Source organism: Terrapene carolina, unplaced genomic scaffold (assembly GCF_002925995.2).
Source record: "Terrapene carolina triunguis isolate 2854851 unplaced genomic scaffold, T_m_triunguis-2.0 Scaffold112, whole genome shotgun sequence".
Classification (NCBI taxonomy): Eukaryota; Metazoa; Chordata; order Testudines; family Emydidae; genus Terrapene; species Terrapene triunguis.
In genome coordinates, this window is record NW_020664463.1 from 10,427,581 (window position 1) to 10,450,331 (window position 22,751).

The 22,751-nt window shown below is 40.4% G+C and overlaps 1 protein-coding gene across 1 annotated transcript in view; it reads right to left on the minus strand.

The window, feature by feature from the left end:
- Positions 1-22,751, minus strand: part of SCUBE1 (signal peptide, CUB domain and EGF like domain containing 1) — a 306,573-nt gene that overhangs the window by 123,723 nt on the left and 160,099 nt on the right. The window contains exons 5-7 of the mRNA XM_026652281.1: positions 20,152-20,277; positions 8,738-8,854; positions 5,693-5,782 (exon numbers count right to left, since the gene is read on the minus strand). Coding sequence (XP_026508066.1) covers positions 5,693-5,782; positions 8,738-8,854; positions 20,152-20,277 — 333 coding nt within the window. The remainder of the gene's footprint in view (positions 1-5,692; positions 5,783-8,737; positions 8,855-20,151; positions 20,278-22,751) is intronic.

Consider the following 22,751-nt stretch of genomic DNA (forward strand, 5'->3'; position numbering starts at 1 on the left):
AGGTTCGGGGGGGCAGTCAGGGGCAGGGAGAAGGGGGGGTTAGATGGGTCAGGGGATGGGGGGGGGCAGTCAGGGGACAGGCAGTTGGATAGGCATGGGAGTCCCAGGGGTTTGTCAGGGGACAGGGAGGGGGTGGGGTTCTAGGGGGGAAGTTGGGGGAGGTCTCAGGAGGGGGCAGTTCGGGACAAGGACCAGTGGGGCTTAGATAGGGGGTGGCGTCCTGGGGAGCAGTTGGGGCAGGGGTCCCGAGAGGGAGTGATCAGGGGACAGGGGGGTTGGATGGGTTGGGGTTTCTGTGGGGGGCAGTCGGAGGGAGTGGATGGTGGCAGGGTGGGGCTACCCTCCCTCCCCGTGGAGTGTCCTATTTTTTGAATGTTAAAATATGGTATCCCTACTCACAGTGCAGCTCTCCATTCACAGCAGGCTGCAGCATGAGGTCTCAGCTTCCTCACTCCCTCCTGTTGGTAGTGGCCAAGGGAATGCGGGGAAATGTAGTTCTTTCCCTGCTCCAGGACTGGCTCTATAGGCAGGGAGCTAACCAAGAAACTACAGCTCCCAGGGCCCTCTGTTGGTTCTCAGCTCCCATGCTGGATCCCTGCCGCCCCTGCAAATGGGCTGCCCCAAGCACGTGCCTGCTTTGCTGGTGCCTAGAGCCGCCTCTGTCTATGCTGCCCTGCAGTTTGGACGACAGTGGTGTGAACAGCAGCGTTCACCTAAGGGCTGCAAAATTACATTAGTGCAAACTACGGATCTTTAATTTCATGCCCACATTGTCTACACGGGAGCAGTTACAGCACAGCACTTCAGTCTGTGCTGCAATTCACATCCCTGTAGTCCAAATTGCAGGGCAATGTAGACATACTCTAATTATCAGATAGTGAAGGAAAACTGACTGCAAAGAATTCAAGGAGAATTTTGGTTACATAGGTAAGAACTGAGTTGAATAGCTAAGAACTGAGTTGAGGTTCCTTGTGGCAATTAATCTCAGTGATGTATATCAAACATTTTGTTGATTGAAGGAAAGAAGAAATATTAGAGTGTACAGCAGAGATGTTTGGTCTTGTGAGATTGAGTGCTCCCAAGCCAAATAATTGTCATTTAAGAGTTGTAACTCAAGACTTGTTTTAAATCATTCAATAAGAGCTATAGGACAGAGTTGAGGTACATATCTGAAGAGGCACTATTGGCAGAAAGTGACCCAGACATTTTGGTAGGCCTTGACTGCACCAGAAAATGAAGCATCTTAGAGGAATAGTTGAAAATATGAAGCATTAGCCTGTCAATCTCCATGCTGCTAGGGACAGGAAAGTCAGGATCAGGGATCTGCTAGCAGAAGATTGATCGGCTAAGGCAGGATGCACAGTTCTGTGATATTCCTTCTGAGGCTAGTAAGGAACCTGCCAAATTTTCTGGGAGATATACAGAAGATGTGGGCATTGGAGAGGGTGAACATATACTTAAGAGCACAGCCAAGGCAGAAAAGATTCACATTTCAAGATAAGGGATCATTGTCCGGAGCAATAAAGAGTCAGAAATGTATTAGGTAAATAGATGTGAAATAGTATGATGGTCTCTTCCTAAGTGGATAGGATCTAGATGATTTCTAACACAGAGTGAGGAGCTCCTGGTGCCTTCCTAGTGATTTAGAGAGACAGTTCCTGTCTGATTCTTGCATTCTGTCAGGATATCTGACATGAAGATGTGAGATATGAAGTGTTGAAGACCCTAGCCCACAGTCCTGAATTCAAGAAAGCTGATGCCTCATCAGGCTTTCCATGTGAACCAGAGATTGGTTTCCCATATGTGCATCCCATACCCTGAGACTAGCCTCTCTCATAATCCATAGTACACTAGGATATGCCATTATTTTGCCTTTGGAGGTTATTCATAATGAGTCACTAGCGGAGAGATCTTTGGACACCAAAGGGCTGAGGAATATGATAATGGGAGAACTCCTTCTGGTCATCCCAGACCAGTAGCAGGAACACCTGTCGAGTTCTGTTATGGAGCAGTGCCAATTGGATTGTGTCCACCAATGCAACCATTAACCCCAGGAGAGGAAGGGCTTCTGATTGAGAGATCCTGGCTCAGCAAACAATCTCAGATAACTCTGTGATGTCTCTTCTCCCCGATTCTAGTAATAAGCCCATGCTTCTGCTCATAAAAAACCTGTGACACAGATGAATGAGGTTTGGAGTGTACACAAGGAGTTCTTTTCTCAGTTTACAACAATGCTATGGATTTGTAGTACACAGAAGTCTTGATGGAGATAAAGGACACAGGACACAGCAGGCCATCCACCTCATGAAATATTTGTATCCCCTCTTCAGTTGGGTGGCCCAGATCCAGATGGGAGTGAAGAAATTGTCAGTGAACTGGATGAACAGGAATGTGGAGATATGCCTCCTTTAAGTTCATAGAGCATAGAAAGTCATTCAGTGAAACTTCCTGAATGATGAGGGCAGGAATCTCCATTCAGAACCTGGTAGTCCTCACTGAGGGGACACAGGGTGAAGGGGCAGGTGCGGAGATACAAAGGATAGTTCAAACTCCCTTGGTCCTCTTAGACATTATGAAAAGCTGTGGGAAAACTCCTAGCGACAGGCTGAATTGCCCTGAAGATGAGTAGATTGCAGATTGTTTTAGAAGATTCTGTCTCTTGTCTGCCCTCCAAGGTATAGAGAAAAATATATGTAGCAGGGAAAGAGAATTCTATCAGATTCCCTCTTCATAATGTCTAGCCATTAGAGGGTGACATATAGTCATACTGTGTTAGTATGAATTACAGAAGAACCTAATCTAGGTTGCTTCTGAAAGGTAGTGTAGCACATGGATGAGACCTAATTCTATTATAGTGGAGGCCAGGAGTCTATTCCCAGCTCTGCATGAAGTGACCTTGTGCAAGCTCTCAGTTATCTGTGAAATGGGTTAATGAAATCTGTGAAATTAATGAAATCCAGGTAGCAGTATAAAGCCTTGGTTCACAATAAGGGTTGTGAAGGAAACAGAAATATTAACAGTAGTCAATGGAAGAGCTGGGACTAGAAATGGTGGTCTCTGGGCTTGCAGTTTAGTGCACCTTTCTCTAAACTACAGGGCACTGTGGGAGGATCTCCCCACTTCCTTCCCTTAAATCACATGAAAGTTGGAGCTTTTCCTGTCTTCACAAGATTGACTGCAGCAGGGGTCAAAATCACAATAATAAATTTGTGAGAATTGGAAACACTGTGTACTTTCTATAAGGACAGTTTGAAAAGTACCAGGAGAGACAATGGCACTGTAGGCCTTTTGGAAAAGTCATTAACTTTGAAAATGCATTAGAATACTATCAATGCCAATCAGAGATTCCCTGTGTACCAGAAATTGGATCAGAAGCTGCAGCTGCCCTTTCAGATTTGATTTCAGTAGCTATTCAATTCTAATTGACAACTTTCCTAAGGATTCCATAGTCCAGCTACTGCATATATTTCACATCTTGGCCAATATATGTCAACAGAGGAGTTATTGAATGTTTCTGACCACTTATATGACCAGTTGGATTGTTAATCCCTTGCCTCTGCCCACATACTACTAAATGTTAATGGGAGCCTGATATATTTAATAAGTATATTGGTAACCATAAGTTTTTTTATTCTGTTTTCTTTTACTCTAGTCAACAGTATGACCTTTTTTTGGCCAATAGTATGGATTGTTTTTCAGCTTTGATGATCATGCTGGTCACTTCTGGATATCAGAAGGTCCAACAGCAATTAGAGTATGTGTGCTCTAATTTTCGAAAGGGCCTAAGGAAGCTATGCACATAATTTGTGCTTTCAATGGTCATTGGTGCCTAATTCCCTCTTTGAAATCCCTGCCCAAACCATTAACTGTGCCCTTACGATGCTGGATGATCTATACCAGTGGTTTTCAACCAGGGTCCACAGACTATGTCTAAGGAATCTGCGAAAGGTTGTCATTTCCATAGAACAGTGGTTTTCAACCAGTGGTCCAGGGACCTCTGGGGGTCCACAGACTATGTCTAAAATTTCCAAAGGTGTCCGCACCTCCATCTGAAATTTTTTAGGGGTCCTCAAATGAAAAAAAGCTGAAAACCCCTGATCTATACACTAACTTATGCAAATCTAAACTGGTTTGTGGGTATTCAATTTACTATTATACAATAAATTACACCTATGGATTGCCTGCTAGATCATTTCATTTCAAACTTTTACTGCACTGCAAACCTGTAGAAACTCCAGTGGCTATAGGGGAGCAGATAGCTGTGGGATTCAATAATAGGATACAAAGTATTTTACCTACATATAACCATTTACTACCATGTTAGATTGATAATGGCAAAGCCATTACCATCTGATGGCTGTTTGTTGCCCTATGTGAAATGAATTGATGGCCTCAAACCTGTTCAAAGTGGACAGGTATAAAAATAGCATCAAAACCACTAACAACAATTGGAACAATTATCCTAGTTATCAAGGATTAAATTAGCATAGAAACTGAACAGTCCTCTTGTCCTCTAGAAATGGTCCTTCCAGATCAGGACTCAGGTTCACAGGCAGTGCTGAACTTTTGAAGTGCTCAGCACCTTTTAGGATTGGGCTCATAATTGCCAGGGAACTGACAGGAAGCTTGTATTGCCAGTTCATATGCTATACCTCTTCTATGGATAAATAAAGAACTCCAAGTTCAAAGACTGGCAATCTGGCACTTTTCACCCGTATTAAATACACTTAAAATCTAGTGAGACCGATCAAAACTGAAAATACAGTCTGACCAACTGACTGGATTTCTCCAAAGCAGCAGTACAGTTCAGTAATCCATACTCTTCGATGGCATTTGTTGCGTGAAAAGGAATCTGGCAGAGATCCAGCCACCACGACCTTACAGAATAACTCAGCAGGAAAAGCAACCAGATTGTTGATTCTGTTCCCATACCATATTCTCCTACGAAAACCAAAAATGCAAGCTCCTTTTTATTTGCAAAAAGAACACCCTCATCAATGGTCATACGTATAATATGAACAAGACAGTTTATTAGATGCCTGAGCAATTGATTAGTATCAGAAGCAAAAGAATTATCTTGATTGTTCTTCTTCCACTCTTTAGCTTATAACAACCCACAGAAACAAACCATGAGCTAATCTTGAGAGAAGATCATATTAAAGCTCACTAATCACAATAGTTCGCAACGTATCAATGCTAAGGAAATAAATGAATTTCTAGCAATAATATATACATTTCACTCAAAAGTACTGCAAAAAATTTAACTAAGCAAATATAGTAATTCATTTAACACCACATATGAAAAAGAGCATCATTTTATATCATCATCCACTTATAAACTAAAGGCAGGTCTGACACATGAGATTTTATGTGAACCCTGGATCCACACATACATACACAAATCACACATAAGAAGTAGTTTGCAAAAGGTAAGTAAAGTTAATGGCAAAAGTTTCTTTCTATGCAGAAGAAATTGAACATGAAATCTGCAGGGTTAGGGGAAAAAGTTTACAAATGAGAAATGAAATTGTATGATGGAAGATAAGAACTTTAAAAAAGGTGACCTCATAAACATAGATGAAATAAACTAAAAATAAAAAACAAAAACAAAAAAGCAAACAAAAAAAAATCCATACACACACATACAGACAAAAGTGAGAGCACAACAAAGGAAGTGGAAGAAAAGTGTTACCCATAAGTAGCCGCCGTTTCACCCTCTTGTCCACATCAGCTACTGACGTGGCATTGTACTCAGAACTCTCAATTGCAGCCTCATCCTTCTCTAAAACACAAGTAAGGGACAAACATGGAGCAGTTGGTTAATCAAAAGCCCAATTTTCCGCTGCCTAAGACAGTTTCTTGGCATGGCACAACCAAAGCCAAGAAGCAAGCCATGAAAGCACTAAATCCCCGTTAGAGAGTTAATTCCACTTGAAACCCCAGAAAAAAATTAAAGGGTGCTTGGGGCAGAAGGGGGAAGGAAGAAGAGAAGGAGGAATGATAAATGACAAAATAATTAACCAGAAAACACACACAAAGCTTGTTTCCTACTAGAGAATGAGACAGCAAACAGGACTGCCCCAGACAGATGTTAGTAATGGAAATTTAAATACAAGGGTTCTAGTTAAACAAACTATTAAAGACAAACTGTAAAGTGATTCAGGCTGATGGTGGGATCAGGATCTGAAAATGGCAGGCCGAGGACAAAGATGAGACAGACAGACAGAGCTAAAAGAATCCGGTGATGGAAGGGCATGGGTGCACCATAGTCGTGTACACATTGACAGAGTGTTTAAAAACCAAACAATGCATGCAAATTTAAAAAAAAGGAAAAACCAAAAACCAAAAAACGAACAACAAACCAAACAAACACAAAAAAGATCAATTTGGGCAGTGCTGGTTGCCTGCTTGTCTATGAAACACTACGAGCTAAACATTCAATGCTAGAAAAGATGTTGCAAGAACAGGGTTTAGTAATTTTATAAGCATGCAGTAAGCAAGATGATGTCAGCAAAGGTCATTTTACAGATAGTTTCTGATATCCTATATGTAAGAGTTTAAATTCAGCATAACAAGGACTTTAGTTGAGTTATGCTTCATCAGAAATACATAGAAACAATCATTCACAAGGGAGGGAAGAGATGAGCAGTAAGTGAAATAAAAATAAAGGTTTCTCATACAGGAAAGCAATGGAGAAAGCAGCAGCTGGGTAAATAAAATGATTTATGCAGGGTGGGGGAGTTGCTTTATTTAAAAAGCCAAAACAAAATGCAAGTGGGGACTTTCACATGCAGCAAACATTAAAAAAAAAAAGTCAGGCAAACAAAGACAAAATGTGTTAGACAAAGGGTCAAAAAGTATTTATCTGGCATTGCAGAAGTTTGCATTCTTGCAGTGATGCCCAGAATATATACACCACTGAAGACAGCAAACAGTGGAATAATGGAAATGAGAAGGAGGAGGAGAAGGCGGCGGCTGGCAGGTTTTATCTGTGGCAACACTACATGGTTGAGTTGTAACGAGAAGTTTTTAAACAAGTTCTAGATGGGATCAGGCTGCAATAGAGGCTTTTGTTTGAGATATTGTGGGTTTTTTATTGTTCTGTAAATAATTAATGAACGTCAGTTATCAGACAAGACAGGCAATCAGGAACCATCACCAGAAAGCAGGAATAAAAATATAAAAAATAAACAAAAATAAAAAAGTGTTCTAAAAGAAAGAACTACTCAGAGGGAGGAAAATCAACACAAGCAGTAATATGTGACTTACATCACAGGACCAAAGAATGTAACATGGAGTTGTTTGTGTTGCATTACAAAAATGAAAAATAATAGTAATAAAAAAAAGCCATGAGTGCAGTGTATACATCCTTTTGAACATGATGGACAAAATTAAACATCAACCTGAGGATATTAATGAACAGTGAACTCTTGGCAAATGGGAGCATCAAAAATTTATTTTATGTTCCTCAATAAAACCTGGTATTAGGGCCCTCAATCCTGCAAGCCCTCCCCACACGGAACTCCCATAGACTTCAATAGGAGTTCCTTATGCAGTGGGACTGCAGGACTCAGACCAATATGTTAACAGAAAGTACTGATAGAGAGATCTGAACAGTGCAGGAATAGGGAGTGTATACAGCAAGACATGGTAACTGTTGTACCTTGATTACTTTTCCTTTTGTGAACGCTACAGCCCTGATCCTGTCATGAGATCTGTGCAATCGGACCCATTTCCCTATGCTGAGCCCCATCTGAGGTCAATTCCATGCGCTGGCATAGGGGTTTGCCTATACAGATCTCGCTGCCTATGGGCCTGGTCTCAAGCCCACTGAAGTAATCTGAAAGATTTCCATTAACTTCAGTGGGTTGGGGATCAGGGCCTGTATGTTTTCAAATATGGAGAAGGGAGAGAGAAGATTAAGAACTTCCATCTAATTCTGAAAGTATTTAAGCTTATTTCCTACTTTTTGTATTACTTTATAAATTTTTGAAACAAACTAATCAATAACAATGTGAAGATGATGCAAACCATTATGGATTTTTACGTTCTAATTTTGAGAGTAAGAGTATAAAAAAGGAACATAACCCCTGATTAAGTTATTGCAAAAAGTTCCTTTTTGTACAAAAATGGATAATATTATGCAAACAATGTACTCCGTAATAATAAATATTTGCATGGCATCACCCAGGATGCTTCACTTCCTGCTAGGCCATTTTCCCATTGATAGTCACACTGGATGCTTATTCACGATGAGTACTATTATTTTGCTATAAAACAAAAACAAAAAACCAGGAAAGAAAGCATAGCATGGATATTAAATTATCCCCCAATAGAATTTAAAAAATATTAGGATCAAATCCTACTCACCTTACTGATGTGAGTAGTCCCACTGAAATCAATGGACTGCTCATATGAGTAAAAAGGGGTAGAGTTGATCTTTGATCCATAGTTACCTTTTGTGCTTTTCAATTTTAAAAGTTATTAAATTAGATTTATAAAAACAGAATTAAAATGACAAAGCAATGACAATGGGATATTTCACAGACAAATATTTACATAAAACAATCATAACTGTATCCTTCTAATCTCTTTGTAAAATTTGACCCTAACTGCTATGACCAAAACCTACTATTGCACACTCCTCTCAACAATAGTTTTAATCTCCTAGCATTCACACACACCGACTCATTCTACCATATTACCAGTAAAAAGTGTGCTTTAGAGAGGTACTTACCAATGCATGTTCGGCCATCTGAGTGCAGGGCATACTTCTGATGACAACCACACACAGGACCAGTATCTGTGTCATCACAGGTGTGTTGGCAGCCTCCATTTCCATAGTTACAGGTTACTAGTTATACCCAAAATATATGTGTATATATGAATACATAAATAAAATTACAATGAAACCAATTAGTTTTTGAGGGCCTTTTCAGAATACAGAAGATCAGTTATAAAGCAAGACATTAGACAGCATAACATTTTTATTTATGGGTATTTCCACTCTCTGTTCTTTGTCCCCTTTTTTCCTAACTAACCCCTCCACATCCATGTAATTAAAAAACCCCAGAATGTTGCACTTTTTAAATTCATTCTATTTGGATTAGTTGTTTTAGCATGAATGACCAGCCAATTTCATCTCCTCCTAAAACGCCATGGTTCATATCCTTGAATTATATGGCATGAAGAAATGAGCAGTCTACTAATACAGACATATTTTCCAGTCTATAGACGGCATTTTTCTTCTCCTGCTGGGCTTCACTCCATAATTGGAGGAAGCAGTGATCCAGACCGCAAGAGCAAAAATACATCAGTCTTGAAATCTATTCTTTCAAAAACTCTAATCCTCCCAGAATAGAAGAATGTTTAAAAATAAGATAGGAGACCCTTTTTCTTTTTTTAAAAGCCTTTTTCTGGGACTACAGTATATTGGCTTCAACTAGGAAGAAATCCATGGAGATTTCACTATCACTTAAGTATATATTTACTAAAATTACTTGTAACAACAAAGAAATTTTCGGAGACAAACTTCTCAAGGTGGGCAGAATTTAGCAATTTTAAAGAATTTCTAATAAAGCAGATTTTGTCACAGGAGGGAATTTCATTTTTAACTCATAGGACGCTGGCATTTCCCAAATACTAATCAGGTTTACAATGGGCCTGATTCTCCTCCTGTTTTACACCATGTGTAGTCACACACCTGTGCAAAGTGCACACAAAATGAAACAATTATGATCTTACAGAGTTTTCAACACACTTTCCTGTCATTATACACAGGTCCAAATGTCTATACCAGGGTCAAGATGGAGAAGGCCCTTTGTGCATGCATATACTGGACTATATTTTTTTTAAAAGGATTGGGAAATCAAATGTCTAATTATTAACTTATATCATATGAATTATTTCAGAGGGTTTTGGCATGTCTAAATATTATGGCAGTTTAAATACTGAATCCTATTATCAAAGGGAGCTTTTTGGCACAAATATTTATTTCTAAGCCATCCTAGACTTGCTCTAGAACCATAGTATTCTCTGCCATGTTACATTTAAATATCACCAGGATTTCCCTTGCTAGACAGAGAATTTATAAAGTATCCAACCCGATAAATTCCACAATTAGGTAAAGCCAAGATTTTTTTTTAAAGGAACTTAAAGTGAGGCTCTCAAATCCATACTAAAACACCTCTCATTTTCAAAAAGCACGGAGCGTCCTACAGGTCCCATTCAATGATCTCACTTTACTAACCTCTAAAAAAATGGAATATATCTGAATTTTCTGGTGTGTAATCACCTGCAAGCAGGAAGAAAAACTTCACTGTGTTTAATTATCAGAGGGCTAAAACTAGAGATGGGCTTAAGCTGCATATTTTAGGCCCAGATTTAAGACACGTAACTCTGATCTCAACGGGAGCTCAACACTTTTGAAAATCAGGCAGGTGTCTCAATACGTGAAGCCTAACTTCAGGCTATTTTTGAAATCTTGCTAGAAGACTCACAAAAAGAGGGCCTGATTCTCTTCACGTTCACCAGTTTTACATTGACTTCAGCGGAGTTACTCCTGATACACACTGATGTGAGAAGAGAATCAAATCCAGCATGAGAGAGATGCCTGGAATGGAGTCTTCCAATATGCACAATAAAATGCATAACTGTGGAACTTGATTCTCATTCACTTACACTGTTTTACACCAGTGCAACTCCCTTCACTTTCATAGAGTTACTCCTGACCTACACTGGTGTAAGGAGAACAGAATCCATTTCCTAATTCTTATGATGTTCCTTTTTCATCTGTGTATGAAGGGAATTTTGTAGAGAAGGCTTTTGTAAATATTTATTTGGGAGGATCTCAGATGATGGGGGATGTGTGTGTGTAGATTAGAGTCTACTAGTATTCTGTTCATTATCCTGTAGGGCAGAACCTTTCTGTAGTGGATCCCCGCCATATGCTGGATTGGTGGATGTGTAGCTCCCATGCCCTACCTTCTCATGCCATGCCCCAGCATGGTTGCCACCCACTTCCTTTCTACCCAGTATCTGTCTTCTGTCCTTATTTGCCTCTGTTCTCTTTTATTCATTTTTCCTTCTCATTTTTTTGCTTTGTAATTGCTCTTGATTGTTCTCATTTGGTGAATCTCACTCTCTGAGCCACACTGTGTTTGAAGTAGGGTCATCAACTGGTGGCTCCATAGGCCAGATCACATAGTCTCTTGCAATTTACCTGAGAGCTATGGGAACAGAAGAGATACACCTAGACTAGCAGGCTGCTGTCTAAGCCACCTGCCTTGTAAATATGAGCTGCTCCTTTGGCCAGCTGTGCTAGGGCCTGCTATGGGATAGGGAAACCACCTGCTGATTTTACCCAGAACCACAGGAGCACATTGCTTGGAGGAAGCAGATCCAAGGTAATGCAACTTCCTCCATCCTACACTGCTCTCCTTCTCCACCCTGCTTGCCTCTTGGGCTACTTGGGGTCTCTTGCAATGTGCCCGCCTTATGCTGGGCAGCAATGCTATAGGGAATTCATTTTATATCATCAGACTATAACTACTGTTTATGCCAGATGTTCTAATACATTGCTAACATTTTGACCAGATTTTTTTTTTTATTAAGCACATTTAGCCTCACAGAGTCTTTTTAAAACAACTTGACTGGAATACTTATTTGTGGCATACATTACTATTTGTCCTTGTGGAAAACCTCCCCCACTAGAGGAGTGAAAATATCTTAACATAGTTGCTCATATCACTGTAATGTAAGGGACTTTTTCTTCTGACATGTTTCTACAAAAAACTACTCTAGAATGATGCAGTTTAAAGTAATTCAAGTAGGATTAAATGCCAATTTCCCTGCTCCTCTGCACAGTGACGTCTCCATTCGCCGCACAATATCGCATTCTGCGAAATCATAAAAATGGTCACACTGACACTCGCATTAAGTGGGTGGCACAAAATAAAAGCTAGGGTGAGATTTTCAAAAGAGCTGCCTCAACCTTGGCCTAATCGTCCTTCCACTTGAGTCAACAGGAGTTTTATCATTGTCCCCATGTGGGAGCAGAGTTAGGCCAGCACTGAGTACTTTTGAAAATTCAACACTAGTATTTTTTTTTTAAAGAATTATTATTAAACCAACTCCAGGCAAAATAAGATCTAGCTCTGGAACAATTTACTGGGTTGTGGACACTCAGCCAGACTCTACTGTCAATTATACCAGTGTAAATCCACGGTAACATATTTGAGGTCAGTAGAGTTATTCCAGATTTATTCCAATGCAATTTAAAAGGTAAGAAAGATGGTTTAGAGGGTAGACCACTTGGGAAGTCACTAAATTTACCCCGTGCCTCAGTTTCCCAACTGTGAAATGGAAATAATACTTCTGTACCTCACAGGGTTATTGGGAAGATAAAAATCCATTAACAATTGCATGATGCTCAGATGATATGGCGATGAAGGCTATATAACTGCATAGATAGAAGAATTTGGCCTAGTGATTTCACAGCGGGAATTTTGGACTGACAAAACTGACAATATATCTGCAAAATAAGCCATGCTGTACAGTGAAAAGTATTTCTGATAATTTATCACTCACCTACGTTAGTCTTTAAAAGGGAAACTTGTCAAGGTTGGTCCACAAAAAAATTGACTTTCAGTACCTTAAACTTATTCACTATCTCCTGCTGAAAATTTTTATGGTGATGGTAGCTGAGGAACCCAGGGCTGCAATAGGAAATGATTTGCTTTAACAAACTAGCAGTATGCTCTAGATTTAACTAGAGATGGGCCTGAACCAAAAAATCCTGGATTTGAATGCTCAGATTTCAATTTTTAGCTTCTCCCTATCTCTTTAGCAACTTGAACCAAACTCCAGAGCTGGACCACTATGAACTTTGGGGTGTGACATCCAGTTCTGCATATATATATATATATAAAAATTTAGGCCCATCTCTAGTTTTAACCCTCTAATAACAAAAGATTGGAGAGTTTTCATTCTTCATTGAATGGGCAAAATCTTGGCTCCATTGAAGTCAATGGCAAAACTCTGATTGTTTTTATGGGGCCAGGATATTACTCTCAAAATCCAGATCGATCCCTTTTTTATAGAAAAGTATTATAGTGAGCTGCATAAGAAATCCAAACCCGCTCTCTACAAAGAGATTTCTTGCAAACTTCACTCAATGGCTACACAAAAGAATAAATTAGAGTTCAGAATGTATGAAACTAAAAATGCACAAAAAACTAAGTCAAATGTTTTGACGTACCAACCTTGACGTGACCTTTTAACAGACGTAAATCACAGTAGCATACTCTACATTATATTATTATGATAAAACAAGTGGGTGCAAATTAATGGGTAATGTTTCTCACTAAAGGAAAAGGTAAACATGTGTTAGACTTTATGGGTCAGACAGTCTTATCTCCATAAAGCTGGTGTAAAACTAGAATAACCCTAATGAAGTCAACTTGATAGACATGTGTGAATACCAAGGAACTCTGAGATCAAAATATCTGGCTATATCCCATGAAAACTATGGCACTGTATTATAACCAGTTCATATGCATAGGGTTAGCTGCCACCATTAGAAATAATCGGCCAAATCCTTCCCTGGCGAATGGCCACTTTTGCACCTCCATCCTGAGCTACACTAAGCGGTCCTCAGACACAGCTTAGTGTGTGGGCCAACATTTTAAATTAATATGAAGAATGATGGCTGCCTCAGAAATGACATTTACAATCATGAAAAATGAGGAAGAATAGCTCAGAAAATGAGTAACAGATAAAGGCCAGATAAAATTAGACATTAAATACAATAGGGATTTCAAATATTATATATATATATAATATATATAGGAAAATGCTACATTAAAATAACATTATTAAGGTTGCAAGTTCAAACATTAAGGCCTTGTTTACACTGTAAAATTAAATTGACCTAAGTTAGGTTGACATACAGCTACCACATGTTCATGTCCACAGTACACCCCCTCTGTTAGTGTCAGGAGCACTTCCAACAATTTAACTATGTGGGGCATTGACAACTGGAAACCCCCTCCCCACCCGGAGGCTGACAGCCAACAGGTAATGTACGTAATGCTGTGTCTACACAGACACTATGTTGCCCTAACAACATCGAACTAAGCGCTACGCCTCTTGCGGAGGTGGAGTAATTAGGTCAGCATAGTGGGAGATGTACATCGCTGGGAGCAATGTTGTAGTGTAGACGCTTACAGAGGTAGGTCATATAAGCTGCCTTACATTGATCTAACTCTAGTGTAGATCAAGCCTTAGAATTCAGCTTGCTTCTGCAACTTTAATTCTGTCTGGTAACTCTATGCCCCGCTAACCTTCATTTTGTTCTCTTGTGTGGTATCCTGCCCTGTCCTTGAAGGAGACAAGGAGCTTCAGGAAAAAAAAGGACAGTCTTATGGAGGAAATAGTATCTGATTCTATATAAAGATTGTACCATAATACACACCCGGGGTGGGGGGGCAGAATGAAATTTGTGTGACCAACACTAATTCTGGCATTTCCTAACTTTTTTGAGTGCTTGCTTTTGCAACCTTAATAACATTCTTTTAATGTTTAATACATATGTGTGATGAATATCGAAACCAGATCTGATTTGTACACATTTCTGGGCTCTCTCAAGCTACTCAGAATCGAATTGAGAGTGACCTCAAAAATGTATGTTATGTGGATAGTTTAAAGAAGCTTAACACACTAAAGTGGCTTTAGAATTTAAGCCACTTTAAGGAGTTAGCCAGCTTACCCTCTTAAACTACCTTAACATCTTAAAGTGCCTTATTACCCGGATTTATATTTAGAACCTGATCAGATTTTGAACCTAGTATTTAGTGTCCAACAATTTAAAAAATATTAGTATCATTACATCCCTATCTATTACCAAATGTGGCTGATGTGTATGTTATGGCCAAGACACCATGTAATTTTCAATAAGCTGGATCTACATTTTGTAGCCTGGGTCCTGGGGGTTTCTGTAACAGCTGGTGCAGCACATTGGTAATTCATGGCAGCTTCAGATAAACTAAAAAATGAGTTTTATATTGAATACAATGTGCAATGAATAAAGCTAGGAGTACAGCATGGCTTGTTTTATTAATAGTGATATTAAAGTTATTTTATTCTGCCCCAAATTTTCAACGTTCTGCAGATTTTTGTATTGACAGTACATAACTGCATCACAACACGCTCAGGGGAAGCTGCAGGGTCTGGCACCTGGAAGGAGTGGGAGAGGGTTTTGATTTGTAGAGTAAACATATTGGGCAGGATGTTTGAAAGTACTCATGCATTGGCCTAAGTCTGCTCTCAGCGAAATCATTATAGGTGATGCAGGTAAAGTTGTCTATATAGTTAAGGTTGCCCAACACTTTTCATTATAAGAGTATGTCTATACTACCTGCCGGATCTGTGGGCAGCGATCGATCCAGCTGGGGGTCAATTTATCATGTCTAGTCTAGACACAATAAATCAACCCCCAAGCGCTCTCCCATCGTTTCTGGTACTCCACCAGGGCGAAAAGCGCAGGCAGAGTCGATGGGGGAGCGTCAGCAGTCGACTCACCGCAGTGAAGAGACCATGGTGAGTAGATCTACGTATGTTGACTTCAGCTACGTTATTCACGTAGCTGAAGTTGCGTAACTTATATTGATCCCCCCCTCAGTGTAGTCCAGCAAGACTGGGACCCAGGAACCTGTTGGTGCCAACTGGCAGATGGCACAGAGGTTGCATAAAGTTTTATAGGGGTCCCTGCATATAATTCAGTAGCCCACTGGTCATCATAATCATGGCAAAATGTATGTGCAGATAATATTTAAGGTGTTACGTGTCTGTACTGAAAATCATAGGCGCCGACTCCATGGGTGCTCCGGGGCTGGAGCACTCATGGGGAAAAATTGGTGGGTGCTCTGCACCCATCAGCAGCTCCCCACCCTGCCCCCCCACTCCAGCTCACCTCCACTCTGCCTCCTCCCCTGAGCACGCCGCGTGCTCGCTTTCCCTCCCGAGCTCCCAGTGCTTGCACCACGAAACAGCTGTTTCGCGCAGCAAGCGTTGGGAGGGAGGGGGGAGGAGGGGGAATGCAGTGCGCTCGGGGAAGAGGCGAGGCAGGGCTGGGGCGGGGATTTGGGAAAGGGGTCCAATAGGAGCAGGGAGAGGGCGGAGTTGGGGTGGGGACTTTGGGGAAGGGGTTGGAATGGGGGCGGGGAAAGGATGGAGTCAGGGCAGGGCCAGGGGTGGGGGGGCATGAGCACCCACCGGCGCCGGGGAAAGTTGGCGCCTATGCTGAAAATTATGTTCTTAAAGCAGGTAACCAGGAGGTGACATGTCTCAGACAGGTTCCTTTCAAACAAGAGATAACAGATGCTTATCTCTCTGTCTGGTCATGTGTGTATTGGGCATTGTATGTCTCACAATGGATGTTTGTTTGCATACTAACCCAAATGCTAATCAAGAGATTGCAAAATCTTCCAGAAAGGAAATTTACAGGAAGAAATAAACAACAGGAGGGGACCTTGTTTACAAACAAAGACAATGGATTGTTGGAGTATATCTGGAGGTGCAGAGGTACATCCTGGATCCTTTTCAGAGGAGGCAAACTAAGGAACAGTCTGAAGGGGAAAAGGGGATGAATGGATTGTGCTCAATAGAGCACATTTCTCTCCAGACCTTGGAAATGAACCCAAGAGTCCTGAATCTCAACATTCCTCTGATGTCAGCAAATATCTGTGAAACCCACTGGCAAAGTGTGTGTCTAATGCCCGTCTGGTGGGTGGTCCTAACAGAAGATGAACATCTACTACTGCTATCAGTTACTCCTTTAGTTCAAGTGGCAGAGGTCTGTGTGGTGGATCTAAAGGATCAACCTGCTGATGATCCATACAGTGGCCAGTATGATTCCACATTATGGATTTTCTGTTCTTTCACTCAGCGTTTTTTAAAACCTAGGGAATTACATTTTAAAAAACCTACACTGAAAGTGTGTTCTGGTTGCAAAGTCAAACATTCAAAAGTTAGGAAATGCCAGATTTAAGGTTGCTCATGTAAACTTAATTTGAGCCTCTTGTGTCTATGTATTATGACGTCTTTAATTACATGATCACATACTTTTTTCCCCACAGGACTCTGCCTCATTCCGTGCACAGGCGGGGTCCACTCAGGTGATGAATCTGGGTTGTGCAGTGATGGCTGTGGTTTGTAGAACTCCTGCCTCGTTTGTTGCAGAAGCTGGTAAGTGTGTAATGAATAGGCAGGGGACTGCAGAAAAAGAAAGGAAGGTCTCATGACTAAGGAAGCTGAATGCCACGCTGAAGAACTGGATTCTATCCCTGCCTCTGCTACAGAGTTCCGATATGATGCTTGGCAAATCATGACCAAACTTTTCTGGGTGCCCAACTTGAGAAACATGAGGCTGAGCACTCACAGATGCAAATTAAGTAATTGGGAACTGTACTTGGAACATATTAAGTGCTACAAAATACCAAGTACTCTAAATCCAGGCCCTGCATGTCTCAATTGGGCATGCACAACTGGTGGACACTTTTGACATTACTCTCTGTGTCTCAGATTCCCATCTGTCAAACGGAGATATAATATCATTTTACCTCACAGAGGTGTGGTGAAGATAAATTCATTAATGTTTGTGAAGCACTCAGATATCACAATGATAAATGACGCAGAAAAGCCCATTAAGAAATGAATAATTCTGTCTTCAGAGCAGGGTTTGTATAATGTGCAGGTCCACACATTGAACAATGAGGATTAAACAAAATACTCAGTGAGCACCAACCGTCTTGTGCACTGAACGAGGCAGGAGTCCTGTGGGAAAAAATCTCTTTGATGATGTAATTAAAAACTGTATCATAATGCATTCACACAAGGGGCTAAATTAAGGTGGCATGGGCATTTCCTAAATTTTGAATGCTTCATTGATAAATAATTTGCATATGATATTATATATCTATATACACACACACACACACACACAACTTGACTGGAAGCAGATTTAGGCCAATATTGATTGCTTGCAAAAATGCCACACAATATGCTTATCCAATTCACCCAGTGTGGGGGAAATCACCTCTGGTTTTACTGCCTCTGTGCCATCCACTCCCAGTTAGCACTAATATAAAGGGAAGGTCAGCAGCAGGAAGGGATGTGGCATGCTCTGGTAATCCCTGATCAGCATAATGGCCTGTAGGGGACTATTACAAGCCAGAATTCTTTAGAGCAACCTCGAGGCTGCTCTGATCTATGATGGTGCCAGAGCTAATGTAGGCTGACCAAGGTGCAAATCTCTCTTTTGCAGCTCCTTGACTCAGCTGCACCTAGTGCTGAAAAAGATGCAGCTCAGGATTCAGCCAATTCATTCAAATGATTTGCAATGATAACTGTTACAAATGTTAACATTTAAATCCTTATTACATGTCAGTATTGGACCTTCATAGAGATAAATGAGCCAGCTCATTCCCATCAGAGTTATTGTTTCAGGTTGTCTGACTACTCATGCAGATCTCACTGTATTGGTTTGTGCTCAGTTCACACTCAGAAGGGCTAGAAGTAAAAAATTTTTGTAGGATTCTGAGCACATTTCTTCAGCAAATGGGGATGAGGATTCTGCAATAAATTCGGTGGCTGTGGAAGACTCAGGGCCCCTGGTTAGGGATCTAAAAAATTCACTATAACTCAAACTACATTTTGAACTTTGCAGGGCACTGAATAAATTCAGGTCTTTTGTTCAGTTGTGATGTGCCTAGTAATATGAAACTGGCAGAGGCCCCAATTCTCCTATCACCATCTTCTATGGATGAAGGCTCAAATATTCCACAAGGAACATACAAATATGTGCAAACAGGTAATACAAGCATAATTATTAAGTAAAGTTAATCTCCATCTTAAATTCTGATTGCCTCATGTTTCATTGTGATTAATGGCACAAAGTTAGCTAACAAAATGTTCACTTTTAATACACATTTAGAATGGAAACTCTACTAGAACACTAATTTTGTTTGCTGTGTGCTCTTATTTTCCCTTAAAATATTAATAAGCTGTGCATTAATCTGTGGCACTTCTTAGTGACATTCAAAGATGATCCTTTCTTTTCCTTTATAGTCAGAGAAATATCGCTTATCACATTTAACCAGGGGAGGTTGCATGAAGAAAGAGGTTAAGGTGGGGCAAAGATCATGGCAAAAATATCACCCTTAAGGGGAAACCAGTTGGTTCTTTTACTCATTTTATTCCATAAAGCATTAAAGAAATGTAACAGCAATTCTATCTCCCTCGATCCCTTTCAAAACTTCTAGTTAGGGAGGCAAGTTAAGGTATTAGTGCCTGATCGAAGGCCAACTAGAGTCAATAGAAAGACTTCCATTGACTTCAGCGGGCTGTGGATAATGCTCTTACAGAAGGATCAATTGTCTTACCCTGTATGGAAAATCCTATGCTCCCAATTGCACTGGGTGACATGCTTGTGTTCCATCATCTAAAATATGGTATTCAAGAATGTCATATATGATATGGCCATGTGCCTTCCTAGTAATGCCAAAGGCAGTAGCCCATGTGCAGTGCAACCAATAGTACTGAAAACCTTTCTGTCTTTTATATGAAAAGTAGGTGTGCTTCATTTTATGGCTCTAATGCCTCGATGCCACTTCAAGAGAACATGACTGTATTGTAAGACAGAATCCTATTGATATGCATTCATTTATAGTGGATGTTTTTGCTTTCTAAATACAGTTTGGATTAAGTGACTCTTCCCCTGCCCATCCCCTTCCCCTGCCCTCTCCCCTAAAAAACAAAACATCTTCTCCCACCTTCCCATTTCCTCTGTTCAAGATGAGAAATGGTGCTGAACTGTAAATTTCAGAGGTGGATTTGAATTGCCCCAGTATTTATTCAGGGGAGTTCAGGTTGAAGGTTTGATATTAGACCAATCTCTTTTGAGGATGTACTCTTAAACACTTTCCACCCTCCTCCAATTAAGTACTTCACAAAAAGAACACATTTTCAGACTCTATCAAGACCATTAATCACCTCTGGCCAAAGCCTAGCTGATTTCTTTATCTCTGGAAAATAATAGCAATGTGGAAAATAAGACATGTTGGGGCATTTGATATTTAGTCTCCATCTACCTACATTTGCAGTCCTTCTGGTTTTTGGCAAGCTCAAAGCCAGGCCTACATTCACAGGCAACCCCACCTTTGGGCGTCTCCCGGCAGATATGTGCACACCCGTGATCTTTGTTCATACAGTTCATACCCTCTGTAAAGAGAGAAAGAGAGAGAAAGAGAGAGAGAAAACACAAGTACTGAAAAAAATCCCATTGCAGATGAACTCTAATCAATTTCACAGGTCCATTGTTCCATTGTCAGCATAATTTTTATCTTCCATCTGGAGAGTGTCCCATTAGGCAACTGAATGCTATAGCAATAAGGGTTTAAAATCAACATACGAGCACCATAAATTACAAAACAAGCATCCACTGGGATCCATTACACCTACACTTCAGACTTATACATCACATTAATGTGGTTATTTTTGTGACTATATCATTTAAAGTTTTTAGTGACAGATTACATGAGCAGGTAAAGAAGCTGCATGGAATTTAAAAAGAGATTAGAACTATCAGAGCCCACTGGAAATGATATGCTTGCAGCCATATGTATTTTGAACATTTAATAGAATGTAGTGAGTATTCAAACAATTAATCATTTTTGCCCTTTTCCAAGTTTATAACATTAAAGGATCTGCTTTCCAAGAATCTTTCATGTAATGTAAAAGCTCAAGAAAAGAGAATACAGTTTTGCAATAAAATGGAGAGGCTGTGAAATTTACACCACAGACTGAAGTTGTGTGTGTTTACACCTATATAAATTCATGCACACCATAGAGGATCCAAATCTAGATATCTGAGAATTCGCCCAGCATGGGGAAGACCTAGTAGAATAGCTTCTTTGGGATGGAGGCAGGGTACCAGGGACCAGAGCCAGTGGAGAGGCATAAGAGGTGCTGCAGGACCCTGCACTCCTTATGTATTCCTGGGGCCAGATCCTAATTTTTCATCAGAAGATGGGGGTTGCAAGCTCTGCTTCCCAATGGAAGAATGCAGAGGAAATTCAGAAAGGTCAATCCCATGGAGTATCCTGGCTCACAGGTGGTTATCTGAACTGAATGACTGAACCCACTGCTTTTGTTGTTGTTGTTGTTGTCTGTCAATGTTTCTGAAATTCTCAAGAGAGCTATTTTTCAAGTGGTGAATCCATTAAGGATTATATTTATGCATTTTATATTTAGTTTTATGCATGGATATTTCTCTTTGCCTTTTTTTTTTTAAACTATAAATCTCCTTTCATTCTCTTTCATTGCCAGAAATGTTCCCAGCAAGCCCACTATTTCATTCTCTCTCTGTGTATATAATGGCATACCAACCATCCTAGAGATGCTTAAGAGCCAGGGGACAGTATGGATCAGCTTTCTTTTTATCATCCTAAGGGCCAAGCATGCTTTCCACGGGACTTGTGCTTCTCAGGACTTATCTTCACTTTGAAGTTAACTCGAATCCCATCCACACACAAATATCCTTAACCTGCATGTGCTGATGATTTTAATTCAAGGTGACCAGCCTTTCAGGGGGCACCGGCTAAACCTCAAGTGGGCACAACTTGTCAGCTGCTCACTCAGTCACTCTAGTGTGGATCTAAGCTACCACCACTCAAGTGCTGCTAGTCCTCCAATGCCTTCCCACAATTCCCCTCCCCCCACACGCCCAGAAAGGACAGACAAGTTCTCCCAGGTCTTTTAAAGCCACAAATGTTGTAACCTTTATGATTCTAAAACTTTTCTAAAATACAAAATAACTTTTACTGGAACATGCATACCCCTGGAGAGTATAATGTAGAGACGCTCCCCGGATTACACAAGACCGATTTATGCAAATTCGCACTTACGGAAAAAGTTCCATAAGCCAGAAATAGGATTTTCGAGTTGCGGAAATTTTTGGATAACGTACGGGTATACGTTTCCAACTTACGCAAAATTCGAGTTACGCGAGGCTTTCCAGAACGGAATGATTGCGTAAGTCGGGGGGTGTCTGTATGCTGTACTGTACTGCAATTACATATAGTCACATGCAAACAGAAAGTGAATAAAACATCATAAAGGCATGGTTGTTTTTTTGAATGAGCAGATATAAAAAACCTGGGAACGGCCTTGCTGAAGTGTTTGAGGCAATTTATAATCTCTTTCCCCCCACACTTCCCCGACAAAGGATTTCAGACACAATGTGTTTGACAAACTGCATTCCTGCACATTACCCTCTGGTCAGAAAAGGATCTAGGAAAGATAACACATGCCTGATTGAGTCACTCTGCTAAGGAAATGAGGAGGAATTAGACAGATGACAGTAGATATTTAATGGCACAGAAGCCTAATGAAGCAAGTGATTATCAGTATTTGCTCTAAGTTACTGAATATCCACCATTGTTAAAAATCACTTTGAGATGAGCTGAATTGTATATTGCTGTGAATGTAGAGGAAAATCTAAGATTAGGATTAATTGCAATTTGGGAACAAACTGAGATTCAAGGGAGAATTTTATCCAAGTATTAGTGTATATTACAAGAGCATTCCAGGTATTATATTCACTGCATACCAGTGGTTTGTGAACCATTGGAGATATATGAAGCATTTGCTGGATTTTTGCAGAGCTGACTGTTCACACAGTGCTGGCTCTTTTA